The sequence below is a fragment of the Biomphalaria glabrata genome, chromosome 6 (assembly GCF_947242115.1).
Source record: "Biomphalaria glabrata chromosome 6, xgBioGlab47.1, whole genome shotgun sequence".
NCBI classification, from domain to species: Eukaryota; Metazoa; Mollusca; class Gastropoda; family Planorbidae; genus Biomphalaria; species Biomphalaria glabrata.
The window spans coordinates 49,875,370-49,892,290 of NC_074716.1; the positions used below are offsets into that span (position 1 = coordinate 49,875,370).

Here is a 16,921-nt window from a genome sequence, read left to right on the forward strand (position 1 = left end):
ACAAACATTGGTTCACCTGTCAGGGTTGTGTAGATCATGACAGGGCAGACGTCGTCATAGCCAGACATCAGAAAAATGTCTCCGTACTTGAAGCACACAGCCAGCACGTGAGACTTGCTGGAGGATTCTGAACCTGTCGGAATGAAACTGAGACTTTCGATTGGCATTCTCAGAGATAAAAGAACTAGTCTTACAACTGAAGATGATTCTGACTCTAATATAAAAGTCAGTTACAAACTATGATTAATGTGATGTCATAAACACATCTGTTACAAAGTGCAAAGGGTAATTCATATGGTATTAAATAAAAAATGTACTATTATTTCAATCAGTTATAAAAGTAGCATTGTGAAATTACATTGAAAAAAAACAAAAACACATTGCTAAATAAGGGGGATAATCCTTGCATCTTTATGAATGCAACTGGTGCTTGACATCAGGGGACTGAATTGAGACCAATCGTCAAAGAAGGCCAGAACACAGAGCTGAAAGATTGCAACTTGTGGGCATATGAATATGAGACCAATAGCTCGTTGACATGTTACAGGTCTATACGACATTGAGGTCTATTTTAACAATTGGTCTTGGCTCAATCCTCATCTCAAAGAATTATTAGAATCACCCAATACATGCTTTGATATCCCTTTCTTAAAGAATTATTAGAATAGCTCAGTACATGCTTTGAAAGCATGAAAGTCTAAGTTTTCTGTACTAGCTCAGACAATGAGCTCAAAACATGTATTATCTCTCTATATTTACAAAACATTCACGCTGATCTGGTTCTTATCTTCTTATATGATACAGACGTTACTTCAAAAAAGAAGATGATTACGTCCTATGCATCATAGTGTGCTGAAACGGTATTTTAGTCATGCATGTTCTATGTGACAGATAGTTATTGTAGAGAAAATACTCTTTACGAGTTCCTAAAAAATGGCGTTCAGCTTCAAGCATTAAAAATTTCTATTTCATCTGCTTTACTAAAATGTTTTTTTTACATTGTGTGATTGCACTAACCTTGTTAGAATCATTCTATAAAACTTGTATGTTCAACTTAATTTCTTCCAATTTGTAGATATTATGAATATTTTAAATTAAATCTAATTCATTCAAGTGTCACTACAGCCCATGGGGGGAGGGGGGGGGGGCCTTGGCATGCTTTAGCACATCTCTCCATTCTGATCTATCCAGTGCTTTACGTCTGCATGCCCGGACTTTTAGCTGTTGTAGATCTGCCTCTATGTCATCAAGCCACCGTACTTTGGGTCACCTGCCTATGAAAAATCTTTGCTCCTCTGTTCTCTGGCATTCTTTCGGGGTGACCTGCCCAACATAATCTGTCCCTTTTTTATTTCTGTCACTATAGCTGGGTCTTCATATAGCTGGTATATTTCTTGGTTGGTGTGAGTCCTTTGTCTGGTTTCCTCATGTATGGCACCATAAATTTTTCTGAAGATTTTTCTTTCCCAAGTATTTAGCAGATTTTCTGTTGTTTTTGTCAGTGACCAGCCTAGGTTTCACTTGCATACATAACTACTGGTTTTATGATTGTTTAGTGACTAGTTTTCTTTGATATAAATTTGCTTTTGTTGATGTGCTGTGTGTTATAGAAAGCTCTTTCACTAATCGTTCCTTTACTTCTGATATTAGGTCATTGTTGGAATGTATCATGCTTCCTAAATATTTAATCAAAGTTTCTATCTTTTCAAAATTGTAGTTAGTCATTTTTAATTTATTGTTCTTCTGCCTGATTTTCTCTTGTTTTGTTGTTATATATTTAAAGTCCTGCTGGTTGTAAAGCTTATTCCAGTTGTGTGAAAGCTCTAGCAATGTCAGAGATGTCTTTACCAAATAAAGCAATGTAATCTGCATATAGAGGCGCGGTGGCTGAGCGGTAAAGCGCTTGGCTTCCGAACCGGGGACCGGGATTCGAATCCTGGTGAAGACTGGGATTTTTAATTTCGGGATCTTTGGGCGCCTCTGAGTCCACCCAGCTCTAATGGAGTACCTGACATTAGTTAGGGAAAAGTAAAGGCGGTTGGTCGTTGTGCTGGCCACATGACACCCTAATTAACCATAGGTCACAGAAACAGATGACCTTTACATCATCTGCCCTATAGACCACAAGGTCTGAAAGGGGAACTTTACTTTACTTTTATCTGCATATGTAAGGTATTGTAGAGGTTGTGTGTTTATTGGTCCTGTTGGTCTTGACCAATGTTTTCTCTTCTGGAGTAGTCGGTAATTGTTCTCCTTGTGTTTATATCATATTAAATTATTTATTAAAATTAAAATCTAATATTATGTTTCATTACTTGAACGAAATGGGGAATCCATGATAAATGCTCAAATAATTGAAACTTTTACTCCCTTAAATGATCATCATAAATAAATTATCTTGCATATAATATCTTTAATGTGTTACTTTTATTAATTAGCAAAATTTAAGAAGAAATAAAATTAAAAAAGACAATTTTTGAAGACACTGGATCTGAATGTCCAAGAAAGAAACAAGACACAAGATAATTGCCCAGTCCATGAAAAATTAATCTGAAAATGTTTTGTTTTTTAAAAAAAAAAAAAAAAAAATTATTCAACAATCTTTTTTAAGTCACCTCAAATCAAAAAAGCAGAAACAAAAACAATGGCCTGGACAGTGTCAATGTGTTACAATATAAAAACGACAGAAATATTTGACAAATCATTAACATTCTTAAGCATTTGAAAATTATTTTATAACATTTGAACCAGTAGGGAAATTTTGGAGTAAAAATAAATGTCTATGCAATTAGTTTTATTGTCGAATGAAGCTTCTATGACCCTGACCTTTATCTGTCGTCTCTCTGCCTGTTTCTGCCTCCTCCATATTAAATCTTTCACAGCTCCAGGCCATGCTGGAGATCTCAAAGCCTTCATGGACTGTCACCTGAGTGACCACAGCACCGGTAGAGCTCATGACAATAATCTGACCATCCAGTGTCCCAAACATCACCTACATAAAGCAAAGTTTATAAATAAAAATATTTGACGTTCATTTTGAGCACAGCAATGAAATAGTTGAACGTATCTACATTTCAATCATATATCATAACTCAGAACTGTAACAATATTTAACTAGTATTGTAATGGTAGATCTATATTTATTGTACTGGTAGGTCTATTTGTATTGTAAAGGTAGGTCTATGTAATAGTAAAGTAGCAATCATACATAAAACACTGAACCATAATCTTCAAATGCAAAAACAAAATTTAATAAAATACTCTGAAAGACACAAAGATATAGGTGCATTCCTCGTCCCATATGCTAGGACAAATTTGTACAAATACTCCTTCTTCCCTAGTGCTATTAGAGCATGGAATGGGTTGCCTGAGCTAGCCAGGAAAACCAGTGACTTGGCAGAATTTAAATCATTGGTTAATATGCATGACTAAATGCATGACGCGTAGGACGTAATCATCTTCTTTTTTGAAGTAACGTCTGTATTATATAAGATAAGATAAGACACACTACAACAACACGAGCTTCAATAAACACAATGATTTCATTAGTCTCTGTTTATGTTCTTTACTCCAGCCAATTGTTCTCTAAAACTGACTTCCTTTTACTCACAGTCCCGACACACTGCTGTTCACTCAACCATGTACACTCAAGGTCCACTGGTCATTTCATACGCAGGCACACACACTGCACTACCAGCCACGCAAAACACACATACACTTACTATCACAGTCTAAATGTATGGTAATGGTAGATCTATATGTATTATAGTGGTAGCTCGTAGCGCTCTCTCTCTCTCCCTCTCTCTTTCCCTCTCTCTCTCTCCCCCCCTCTCTCTCTCTCTCTTTCCATCTCTCTCTCCCCCTCTCTCTCTTTCCCTCTCTCTCTCTCCCCCTCCCTCCCTCTCTCTCTACCCCTCCCTCCCTCTCTCTCCCCCTCCCACTCTCTCTCTTTCTCTCCCTCCCTCTCCCACTCTCTCTCTTTCTTTCTCTCCCTCCCTCCCTCCCTCTCTCTCTCCCTCCCTCTCTCCCTCCCTCCCTCTCTCTCTCCCTCTCTCTCCCTCTCCCTCCCTCCCTCTCTCTCTCTCTATATATATATATATATATATATAAACTGTTAGGTCTTTATGTATGTCCATACTTTGCACACCGGATATACCAATATGTTTGCTAGTTATAAATTTGTCCCCTGTATGACAAGCTACACTTATGTGTATATATATCCAAGTTTTTATCGTCCATACGTAATTGTCCATGTTTATAATGACCATTTTTCAGTCAAATTTCTTGGCTTGTACCTGTTGGTCATCCGGTGACCAGACTCCACAAGTGATGCTGGTGTTGTCCAGGTTGAGCATGGATGACCAATAGCGCTGCCCAGCGACACTGCCGACCAGAATGAAACCATCCCTGTAGCAGATGAGAGCCATGCGTCCGTCATGGGACCAAGCAAAATCAGTCACCTGAGAAGAGACAAAAATACAACATTTAAAGATTAAAATGAGAAGAGACCAAATGACCAATGTACTTCCAAGGTATTTTAATAGAAACCGCTTGACCCCCTTGAAAAAATAGCTATAGAGCATATATCTATTTTTTGTCAATTAGAACTTCAGTTTTTAAGAAAGTTCTAGAGAATTAGAACATGGTTGTAAGGTATCAGGTTATGGTTTTAAGGACGCACAGGATAAATTTAGAGAGCATGGTTGTTGTTTTTTTTTTGATTATTTTTTTTTTCATCTTATAAAACTTGGAATATGAGAAAGGTCATGACCACCTCCACCAGCAGCAGCATACTGATAAAACAAGGACCAAAGAAACCATAGCCCACACTAAAATCAAGTTGGCCTAGGAGTCATCACAATCTGAAGTGAAAATCTTATAGCCTGCTACCACAAATGTTAAACCACACAGCCTGCCAACACAAATGTCAAACCACAAAACATGGCCATTTACAAACATCAAATCACACAGCCTGCCAAGCACAAATGTTAAACTACCTAGTCTGCCATCCACACATGTCTAACCACACAAACATCCATCCACACATGTCTAACCACACAAACATCCATCCACACATGTCTAACCACACAAACATCCAGCCACAAATGTCTAACCACACAAACATCCAGCCACAAATGTCTAACCACACAAACATCCAGCCACACATGTCTAACCACACAAACGTCCAGCCACAAATGTCTAACCACACAAACATCCAGCCACAAATGTCTAACCACACAAACATCCAGCCACAAATGTCTAACCACACAAACATCCAGCCACAAATGTCTAACCACACAAACATCCAGCCACAAATGTCTAACCACACAAACATCCAGCCACAAATATCTAACCACACAACCAGCCAGCCACACATGTCTTACCACACAGACAGCCAGTCACAAACGTCTAGGATACATTGAAAGAAGCCACAAAAGATACTAGACATACATTTTCCTGTCTTGTGCTATCCAGTTATTTTTTTTTTTTTACTACAAGTTTTACACAAAAAAAAACAACAAAAAACATTTAAAAAAAACCCCAGAAAAAATGAACTAAATTTTCATGTAGGCAAATCATATAAACAAATTCCCTGTAGACAACAGCAAAAAACAAAAACTCACAGCAAATTCAAAGAAAAATACATTTTAAAGTAAAAATAAATAAATAACATGCTAGCCTGAGAATATCAAATAGCAACAATCCTACATTTTAATTAAATAACACACAAAAAAAATTGAAACTTTTTGAATTTTTTTCCCCTGCAGTTTGTAATTAAATTTACCGAGGTTGAAGAAAGAAAAGGGAAAAGGAAAATGTAGAAGCAAAAATGCGAATTGAAAGTTTGGCTGATTAAGATGTATGCTTCGTTAGAGACAGACAGAGAGACAGAAAGAGACAGAGAGAAAGACAGACAGAAAGAGTTAATTTATGACCTAGAATTAGCTGTTTGTTTCATTCCTAGTGAAAGATAAACAATGTGTAAATAGCGGGAACACAAGCTGGGAGGGAACATCGACAAGCAGTTGGAAAGATGATAATGAAAGGAATGATGATGGAAACATCAATAGATGTATAGATTTACTGACAGATGAAGATGTATAGACACATGATGAAGATTTACTGACAGGTGAAGATTTACTGACAGGTGAAGATGTATTGACACATGATGAAGATTTACTGACAGATGAGGATGTATAGACACATGATGAAGATTTACTGACAGATGAAGATGTATAGACACATGATGAAGATTTACTGACAGATGAAGATGTATTGACACATGATGAAGATTTACTGACAGATGAGGATGTATAGACACATGATGAAGATTTACTGACAGATGAGGATGTATAGACACATGATGAAGATTTACTGACAGAGAAAGCTTTATTGACATATGATGAAGATTTACTGACACATGATGAAGATTTACTGACACATGAAGATTTACTGACAGATATGATGCATTGTTAGATCATGAAGATTAACTTACAGATGAAGTTGTATTGATAGACGGAAAGATTTAGTAACCACTAGCTTTAGACCAGCATACGGGTTGCATTGACCTTGTTTTTAATCAAACACAAATGAACTCTGAAGTTGAATGTAATAGCTTTAAACACCAAATTTAGTGCATACGCCAGGGGCGATCACTTAACATCAAAATATATGCCAAAGATTCCAACCCAATGCACAAGCAACAGGATGACAATATAGATAGGACAACATGTGTACATAAAATACATTCTGAGCGAGGTGGCCCACTGTTCAGCAGTTATCAGATGGCCCAGAGGTTTACACTGAATGACTGATATACAGGCTAGCACTGAATGGCTGATATACAGGCTAGCACAGGAATGACTGATATACAGGCTAGCACAGGAATGACTGATATACAGGCTAGCACAGGAATGACTGATATACAGGCTAGCACTGAATGGCTGATATACAGGCTAGCACAGGAATGACTGATATACAGGCTAGCACAGGAATGACTGATATACATGCTAGCACTGAATGACTGATATACAGGCTAGCACTGAATGGCTGACACAAAGGCTAGCACTGACCACAGGTTCTATGACGATTGGTCTCGGACTGTCAAGCATGGTATCACAAACATTCTAATGTCAGACAATTTATTTCTTGGCAATGTGTTATATCACAAAACCAATGTTATTAACTATACAAAAGGAGTTTGTGTTTCACAATGTCCGCCTATGGATCCGCGTTTATAAGACAGTTAAGCTGTGGCCGAAGAAAAACTATAAATCTTTCTTAAGCATGTAATAACGAGTCCTAACAATAAAATTGGAATTTGATCAACTTTAAAGCTAGGAAAAAAAATGTTAAGAGTGGTCGAAATACATGCTTATAAAAATACACTAAATCTTTTTCGAATCGAAAGACCTGGAACGTGTAGACTTAGAGAAAAAAAAAGGTGTCCTCAATATGAACGAAAGATAAAAAGAAGAACTAGGCTCAAGTTTAAATATGCGTGGAAGGGGGTTCGATTCCCTGTGTTTTCATGCAAACTAAAAGTCAATATCATTTGAATTCCAGACTGATTCCTTTGACTTCTGATCAAGAGACGAGAGCGTGGTAAGCTTGAGAAGACATTGATGCCACAGAGCCGGTCAATGAAGTGAGTGAAAGACGCCAACCGAACATCGACCACGAAGAGTGCATTTACTGTAGGCTAGAATAGGCATAGTGCTCAAGTTTTAGGAACGATAGGTAAAGCAGTAGGAACTGGTAGTGCAGTTTTAGGCAAAAGTAACTATAATTTTAGGTAAAGCAATAGGCATTGGTGTTGTAGTTGTAGGCAAAAGTAGTTATAATTTTAGGTCACGTTTAAGACATTGGTATAAAGTATAGAGCAGCGGTTCTCAACCTTTTAAACTCGGCGACCCCTTTTTACAATCCCCCACTCTGCCGCGACCCCCCCCCCCCCCACACACACATACAGCAATAGAAGAGTAGACAATACTAATCCATATTTTCGATGGTCTTAGGTGACCCCTTGCAAATTGTAAATCGACCCCCAAGGGGGTCGCGACCCACAGGTTGAGAACCCCTGGTATAGAGTATAGAGCTCTAAATATGTTTGGGTATATTATCTGTTCAAGGAACAAATCGGTTGTATTTGTAATGTAGGAAAGGCCTATAGATTCAAATTAGAAAATTTTTCAAGAAAAACATTTTCAAAAGGTCCTTTTTGAATAGGATGAATAATGAGCTGTAGATGTCAGGAGAATGCGTTTCTGCTGTGAAGAATGCTACGCCCCGGACCCCACTGGGGGAGCTTACAGCTCTCCCCCAGACCTACTAGCTGTCAAGAGAAAGGCCTCAACATGGCTGGTTTTTTTTTTCGCCAAAGGATGAGAAACACTTTTTAAAATTCTAATATATATATATATATATTATATATATATATATATATATACTGTACGCGCGTTTATGCTTAGGGTTAGGGTTTACTGGGCGTTAAGGTTAGGGTTTGGAAAAAAAATCGCCCTCTCCCCCCCACTCCAAAGTTCTGGATCCGCCAATGTTCTTACGTATAGTCACTTTCACGTTTGTCTTTTCGTGTGTGTGTTTTAGTTTGTGTGTGTGTGTGTGTGCGTGTATAACATTGACTATTTTACTTCCATTAGGCGATTGGCCATGTCAAGCCTGTCCACGCCTACTGCTTATTAGTTGGTTGTTAGGTCATTATTACGTGTGGACAAATTGATCGGCTCACGTTTTCGAGCGGTCCCAGAACAAGGGCAGGTCATCAACTTTCACTTTCGGCTATTCTCAGTCCTGCCGGCGCAGGAGTGGTCGGGCATTTCTCTCACGGCGGCCCATATTAAACGGCGGCCCATATTAAACGGTCAAGCGGAGGAGCGCAGTAGTCTTATGGGACAACAGGGGGGGGGGGAGGAAAATAACTGGCATTGATTTTGTGTGTGTGTCTGGTTTGGGAAAGGGGGGAGAAGATGGTTTTTAGTATGACCATTCTATTCACCAGTCTATTGAGAAGATGGCTTTTAGTATGACGATTCTATTCACCAGTCTATTGAGAAGATGGCTTTTAGTATGACGATTCTATTCACCAGTCTATTGAGAAGATGGCTTTTAGTATGACGATTCTATTCACCAGTCTATTGAGAAGATGGCTTTTAGTATGACGATTCTATTCACCAGTCTATTGAGAAGATGGCTTTTAGTATGACGATTCTATTCACCAGACTATTGAGAAGATGGCTTTTAGTATGATCGCTCTATTCACCAGTCTATTGAGAAGATGGTTTTTAGTATGACGATTCTATTCACCAGTCTATTGAGAAGATGGCTTTTAGTATGATCGCTCTATTCACCAGTCTATTGAGAAGATGGTTTTTAGTATGACGATTCTATTCACCAGTCTATTGAGAAGATGGCTTTTAGTATGATCGCTCTATTCACCAGTCTATTGAGAAGATGGTTTTTAGTATGACGATTCTATTCACCAGTCTATTGAGAAGATGGCTTTTAGTATGATCGCTCTATTCACCAGTCTATTGAGAAGATGGCTTTTAGTATGACGATTCTATTCACCAGTCTATTGAGAAGATGGCTTTTAGTATGACGATTCTATTCACCAGTCTATTGAGAAGATGGCTTTTAGTATGACGATTCTATTCACCAGTCTATTGAGAAGATGGCTTTTAGTATGACGATTCTATTCACCAGTCTATTGAGAAGATGGCTTTTAGTATGACGATTCTATTCACCAGACTATTGAGAAGATGGCTTTTAGTATGATCGCTCTATTCACCAGTCTATTGAGAAGATGGTTTTTAGTATGACGATTCTATTCACCAGTCTATTGAGAAGATGGCTTTTAGTATGATCGCTCTATTCACCAGTCTATTGAGAAGATGGTTTTTAGTATGACGATTCTATTCACCAGTCTATTGAGAAGATGGCTTTTAGTATGATCGCTCTATTCACCAGTCTATTGAGAAGATGGTTTTTAGTATGACGATTCTATTCACCAGTCTATTGAGAAGATGGCTTTTAGTATGATCGCTCTATTCACCAGTCTATTGAGAAGATGGTTTTTAGTATGACGATTCTATTCACCAGTCTATTGAGAAGATGGTTTTTAGTATGACGATTCTATTCACCAGTCTATTGAGAAGATGGCTTTTAGTATGATCGCTCTATTCACCAGTCTATTGAGAAGATGGTTTTTAGTATGACGATTCTATTCACCAGTCTATTGAGAAGATGGTTTTTAGTATGACGATTCTATTCACCAGTCTATTGAGAAGATGGTTTTTAGTATGACGATTCTATTCACCAGTCTATTGAGAAGATGGTTTTTAGTATGACGATTCTATTCACCAGTCTATTGAGAAGATGGTTTTTAGTATGACGATTCTATTCACCAGTCTATTGAGAAGATGGTTTTTAGTATGACGATTCTATTCACCAGTCTATTGAGAAGATGGTTTTTAGTATGACGATTCTATTCACCAGTCTATTGAGAAGATGGCTTTTAGTATGATCGCTCTATTCACCAGTCTATTGAGAAGATGGTTTTTAGTATGACGATTCTATTCACCAGTCTATTGAGAAGATGGCTTTTAGTATGATCGCTCTATTCACCAGTCTATTGAGAAGATGGCTTTTAGTATGATCGCTTTATTCGCCAGTCTATTGAGAAGATGGCTTTTAGTATGATCGCTTTATTCGCCAGTCTATTGAGAAGATGGCTTTTAGTATGATCACTTTATTCATCAGTCTATTGAGAAGATGGCTTTTAGTATGATCGCTCTATTCAACAGTCTATTGAGAAGATGGCTTTTAGTATGATCACTTTATTCACCAGTCTATTGAGAAGATGGCTTTTAGTATGATCGCTTTATTCGCCAGTCTATTGAGAAGATGGCTTTTAGTATGATCGCTTTATTCATCAGTCTATTGAGAAGATGGCTTTTAGTATGATCGCTCTATTCACCAGTCTATTGAGAAGATGGCTTTTAGTATGATCGCTTTATTCACCAGTCTATTGAGAAGATGGTTTTTAGTATGACGATTCTATTCACCAGTCTATTGAGAAGATGGCTTTTAGTATGATCGCTCTATTCACCAGTCTATTGAGAAGATGGCTTTTAGTATGATCGCTTTATTCACCAGTCTATTGAGAAGATGGTTTTTAGTATGATCGCTTTATTCGCCAGTCTATTGAGAAGATGGCTTTTAGTATGATCGCTTTATTCATCAGTCTATTGAGAAGATGGCTTTTAGTATGATCGCTCTATTCACCAGTCTATTGAGAAGATGGCTTTTAGTATGATCACTTTATTCACCAGTCTATTGAGAAGATGGCTTTTAGTATGATCGCTTTATTCGCCAGTCTATTGAGAAGATGGCTTTTAGTATGATCGCTTTATTCATCAGTTTATTGAGAAGATGGCTTTTAGTATGATCGCTCTATTTGCCAGTTTATTGAGAAGATGGCTTTTAGTATGATCGCTTTATTCGCCAGTCTATTGAGAAGATGGCTTTTAGTATGATCGCTTTATTCATCAGTTTATTGAGAAGATAGCTTTTAGTATGATCGCTCTATTGACCAGTCTATTGAGAAGATGGCTTTTAGTATGATCGCTTTATTCGCCAGTCTATTGAGAAGATGGCTTTTAGTATGATCGCTTTATTCACCAGTCTATTGAGAAGATGGCTTTTAGTATGATCGCTTTATTCGCCAGTCTATTGAGAAGATGGCTTTTAGTATGATCGCTTTATTCGCCAGTCTATTGAGAAGATGGCTTTTAGTATGATCGCTTTATTATCAGTTTATTGAGAAGATGGCTTTTAGTATGATCGCTTTATTCATCAGTTTATTGAGAAGATGGCTTTTAGTATGATCGCTCTATTTGCCAGTTTATTGAGAAGATGGCTTTTAGTATGATCGCTCTATTTGCCAGTTTATTGAGAAGATGGCTTTTAGCGTGAATCGTTCTATTCGCCAGTCTATTGAAAAACTGGTTTTTAGTATGATCGCTCTATTCGTCAATTTGTCTTGCTGTAAGATGACTTTTAGAGGATACTTATCAATCCTTTTGTCAATCTGCAGTCACTGTAAATACACACCCACAAACACAAACATACACACGCAGAAATAACATATTTAAGACCTTTATTTCTAGTCAGCATCTTTTAGTTGTTATTTTTTTAGCGGCCCCCGAAAGGGGAAAAGACGCTATTAGTTTTGTGCGAAATGTCTGTCCGTCTGTCCGTCCCGTTTAGATCTCGTAAACTAGAAAAGATATTGAAAATCCGACATCACAATATTTTAGGCCATTAAAAGTTCTGATGCAACGACTACTTTTTTTTTCTGAAAGTGAAAAATCTAATTTTTAAAATCAGTTATGCAAGAAGTTTTTTAAAGAGAAAAAGCTAATTAGTATGCATTATAAGTTAGACCTAATTTAAAACGAATAGTAATCTTGTATACTTTTTTTATATAGCGGTAATTTTTTATTGGTGAGGATTTTTCAAAACAATTAGATCAAATCCTACTGGGATTTTCAACTTTGGAATCTTTGGGCGCCTACGAGTCCACTCAGCTCTAATGGATACCTGTCGGAAAAGTAAAGGCGGTTGGTCGTTGTGCTGGCTACATGACACCCTTGTTAACCGTAGGCTACAAAAACAGATGAACTTTACATCATCTGCCCTATAGTTCTGAAAGGGGGAACTAGTTAGGCCAGGTTCACATCTAACTTTACATTCACTTTCACCTATCCTTTGATCTGCGGGACAGTTGGGGCACTACACAAGATCTGTTAACATACTTTCTCCATTCTTATCTCTCATTTGTCTTTGATATAATTTCAATCGGATGTTCTTTCTGAAAATATTGAAGACTGCCTGGGTGGACCACTTCGGGGGCCGATTTTGAGTTTCTGTTTCCACACAAACTGTCTTTCGTAACCTTGTTTTTTTATTTAAATCGTTTTTTCCCCGTGGATTTGAAACGACTAGTCTGATGAAGTAACAACGCATTGAAGACACACTTTATAATTGTGTCCTTCTCGTGTGATGCCATTTCCCACTTCTGCAGGCCGCCATTTTACCGTCTTGTGGGACAAACACAAGTACTGATGACGTCATGTGATAAGGGATAATCAGCAGGACTAGCAAAGAGAAAAACGCCCGCCGAAGACAATGGGATAACAAGGGAGATAACACAATAATCAAGTTCTCTCGGCTTCGTGGAATAGGATAATGATTGCTTCCCTTACGCTACACGGGTGGGAGCAGCGGCCTAAAGCGCGGGGCTATAAATAGCCCTTGGCCATTAAAGTACAATTAAATGACAGGCGTACTAACGTCTTTGGTGACATACAGTTGGAATAGCCGCGTGGAGGGAATTAGAAAGGTCATTCCCCTAGGGTTACCGGACACTTCCACGCCCCAAAAGAGGACGAAAAAGAGGACAACGCTTTAAAAAAGTAGGGCAGAAAATAAAATACAGTAGCCTACACATTAAAATCATTGGCTGTTAAAATATTAGGGCAAGAAGCTATATTTAATATCACATTTTTTTTTCTTCACAGACGAGGCGATATTTCTCATTAATTAATCATAGATTTAAATGCTCATAAGAAAACCCTATGCACGGAATTGTCTTCTGATTAGAATGAGAAGAATGTCCATTATGTTTTGTTTTTAGCGAGAAATAAATACGATTTGATTAATGAAAGATATTCAAAATGCGATGAATATCGGACTGAAAGCAGGACATTTAAAACAAAAACTTGCCGGACGAAAGGCAGGAGTCCTACAAAAAAGACGTGTCATATTTAAAACAAAAACTTGCCGGACGAAAGGCAGGAGTCCGACAAGGAAGGCGTGTCATATTTAAAACAAAAACTTGCCGGACGAAAGGCAGGAGTCCTACAAGGAAGACGTGTCATATTTAAAACAAAAACTTGCCGGACGAAAGGCAGGAGTCCTACAAGGAAGACGTGTCATATTTAAAACAAAAACTTGCCGGACGAAAGGCAGGAGTCCTACAAGGAAGACGTGTCATATTTAAAACAAAAACTTGCCGGACGAAAGGCAGGAGTCCTACAAGGAAGACGTGTCCTCCTTTTGATGGACGTCGGTAGCCTTACATTCCACAGATCAAGAGTTCGATCACACAACGCTCTTGATCAACCAAGAGAATACAAAATGTAATCAAAGTCTGAATGATCAATCAACAAAATACAAAATGTAATCAATCAAAATCCGAATGATCAATCAACAAAACACAAAATGTAATCAAAGTCTGAATGGTCAATCAACAAAATACAAAATGTAATCAAAGTCTGAATGATAAATAAAAAAAAAACCAAATGTAATCAATCAAAATCCGAATGATCAATTAACAAAATACCAAATGTAATCCAAGTCTGAATGGTCAATCAACAAAATACAAATGTAATCCAAGTCTGAATGGTCAATCAACAAAATACAAAATGTAATCCAAGTCTGAATGGTCAATCAACAAAATACAAAATGTAATCCAAGTCTGAATGGTCAATCAACAAAATACAAAATGTAATCCAAGTCGGAATGGTCAATCAAAATGAACCCACTCAACAACAACTTCTAAGAAGAACTGCGTACTGGTTTCCAACAATTCTCCAAAAACTATGTCTTCTAGAGGATTGTTCTGGGTTCAGTATCTCATTAATTCTTCTAGATAAAAGTCTACAGCTTTAAAGATGTGTTCAAAGAACTACAAAATTCAGCCAACATTCAAACAAAGGAGAGAAAGAACGACGAAAAGGTACAAGAATCTCGTCTTTTTTTGAATGATCCACTGTGGTTGAAATATCCTAAAGTACATAATAGCGTTGTCTTGTCAACCACATTACGAGTGTAAACCTCGGCGATCATAAGACATTATCTGTGTAGAGACGCACCTTTGGTGATCGAGTGTGAACGCGACACAGATGACGTCACAATTGTATCGAGGACGTAGATAGATTGGAAGTAAAAAACATAACGCAGCCATACAATAAACAGAGACTTACGTCCGTTTCCTATATGTAGTTCTAATTCAATGTTTATTTGTGGTGGACTTGTCTTCAAATATTGTGTATGTCTTTGTTGCTGTTTTGCAGTGCACTAGACTCGGCATCTAAATACGCCCGCAGAGATAATTCAACATACTCGACAGTATAGCAAGACATATTACACTTGATAATTATAATTTCAAAACAAGAAAATATACAAAGTACTTTAAAATGAAAACCGCAGCGCTCATATTAAGTGTAATTGTCTGCCCCAGACTTGCTGATCTCTGCCCTAGACTTGTTGATCTCCACCCTCGACAGGTCTGGGAAACCAAAAATTCTCGACCTGTATGGTGACGTGTATGCACAACGCAAGACAGCAGGGTTTCTGTCCAGGGCTTTTGCAAGAGAGGATTTGAGCCTCTCAAGCCCTCACTCTAATGGAGTTTGATGATGAAGTGTAATTGTATCAATTAGTTTGGATCAGTGATGTCATTAAATTAGTAATAGATCTAGAGTCAATCTAGACTAACAATAATAAATCTGCGCGATTAGAAATACTTTACCAATTTTTTTTTGTTTTGTTTAGTGCAAGTTCATGCTTTTAGCTTTCTCAATACGCTATGATCCTATCACGGACCAGTTGGGAAATGGGTCGGTGGGAGAAAGAAGGGGGTATCTGGGTGAATGTTACCGTGATCGCTTTTTTAGATGCATTTTAAGTGAGTTGATATATTTATAAGCTTTGTAATGATGGAAACTAACCCACTGGCACAACTGAACTGCATATCCACTACTCGCACTGCCCTTCAGGTTTTTTTTCTTCTTCTTGATGCCCCACAGCCCAGCAGGGTCGGAGGGTTAAAAAAAAAACAAACAACTCTGGCCTGAGGCGAAACGAACTTTAAGTCTGTACTGAATTACACCTGACGGCAATTCCGCCACCTAGAATCTAGTGAATGAACCAACAGCTTCCTGGTCACATACATACATCATTCTACTGACGTCATTGACACAAACACCTCAATAAACTAACACACACACACAAACACGATTCCTCACAAGCACCGCCATCAATCAGCCAGCTTCAAACATTCACTAAGATGGAGTGTTAAAAAAAACAACACACAACTTAGATATTTCAAATACACCCAGAAACCCTGTTCAGCTTTTATTTTTCTTTAAATTGTATAGATAAAGTACTACCCACACTTTAGTGCCACTCTACGAGAAATAATTTGTATGGAATTTATTCAAAGTTTTTTTCTATATATTTTAAATGTCTAAATTAATTTATAAACTATACAGATAACGAGTTTGTAAAAAAAAAAAAATTATGAAAGTGCAAGGGGATATAATTCGTGTTTGTATATTCGAGATTTCTCTCACGCTATGTTATTATAACGGATAGCTATATATTATCATTTCAGTAAACATTTTCAACCATGATATAGTATTATTTGTTTAGACTCCATACGAGCTACCAAGCGTCATACAGTATACTGTCCAGATAAAAAATGCTTTTATTTTATACATAGAAGCATATGACCTAATGTAAGTTATTTAAACATGTACAGATATCTATATTATAAAGTAGAATGTGAGGTGTACGTATATATGTTACCTATAGACATCAAAACCGCTTGACCAATCTTGATAAAACTAGGCAGGAATGTTCCTTGGGTACTAACTTAGACCGTAGTGTATGTATTGTAGCCCTAAAACAAACTTAAGACCCTACAAAAAAAAATAAAGTTGTCCGACTCTATTACAGCTATAGTATTTTATGGATCTAGGCCATGTCTACAATGTTGACATGAGAAAAGATAGAAAGGATTTAGACCTAGATCTAATTTTAAGAAATACACTTT

The 16,921-nt window shown here is 37.5% G+C and overlaps 1 protein-coding gene across 2 annotated transcripts in view; it reads right to left on the bottom strand.

Annotated features, from left to right (window-relative positions):
* Positions 1-16,921, bottom strand: part of LOC106060626 (tubby-related protein 4-like) — a 141,245-nt gene that overhangs the window by 19,041 nt on the left and 105,283 nt on the right. For both annotated transcript variants that reach the window (XM_056032842.1, XM_056032840.1), the window contains exons 5-7: positions 4,296-4,460; positions 2,827-2,992; positions 17-133 (exon numbers count right to left, since the gene is read on the bottom strand). In XM_056032842.1, the coding sequence (XP_055888817.1) occupies positions 17-133; positions 2,827-2,992; positions 4,296-4,460 (448 nt within the window). The remainder of the gene's footprint in view (positions 1-16; positions 134-2,826; positions 2,993-4,295; positions 4,461-16,921) is intronic.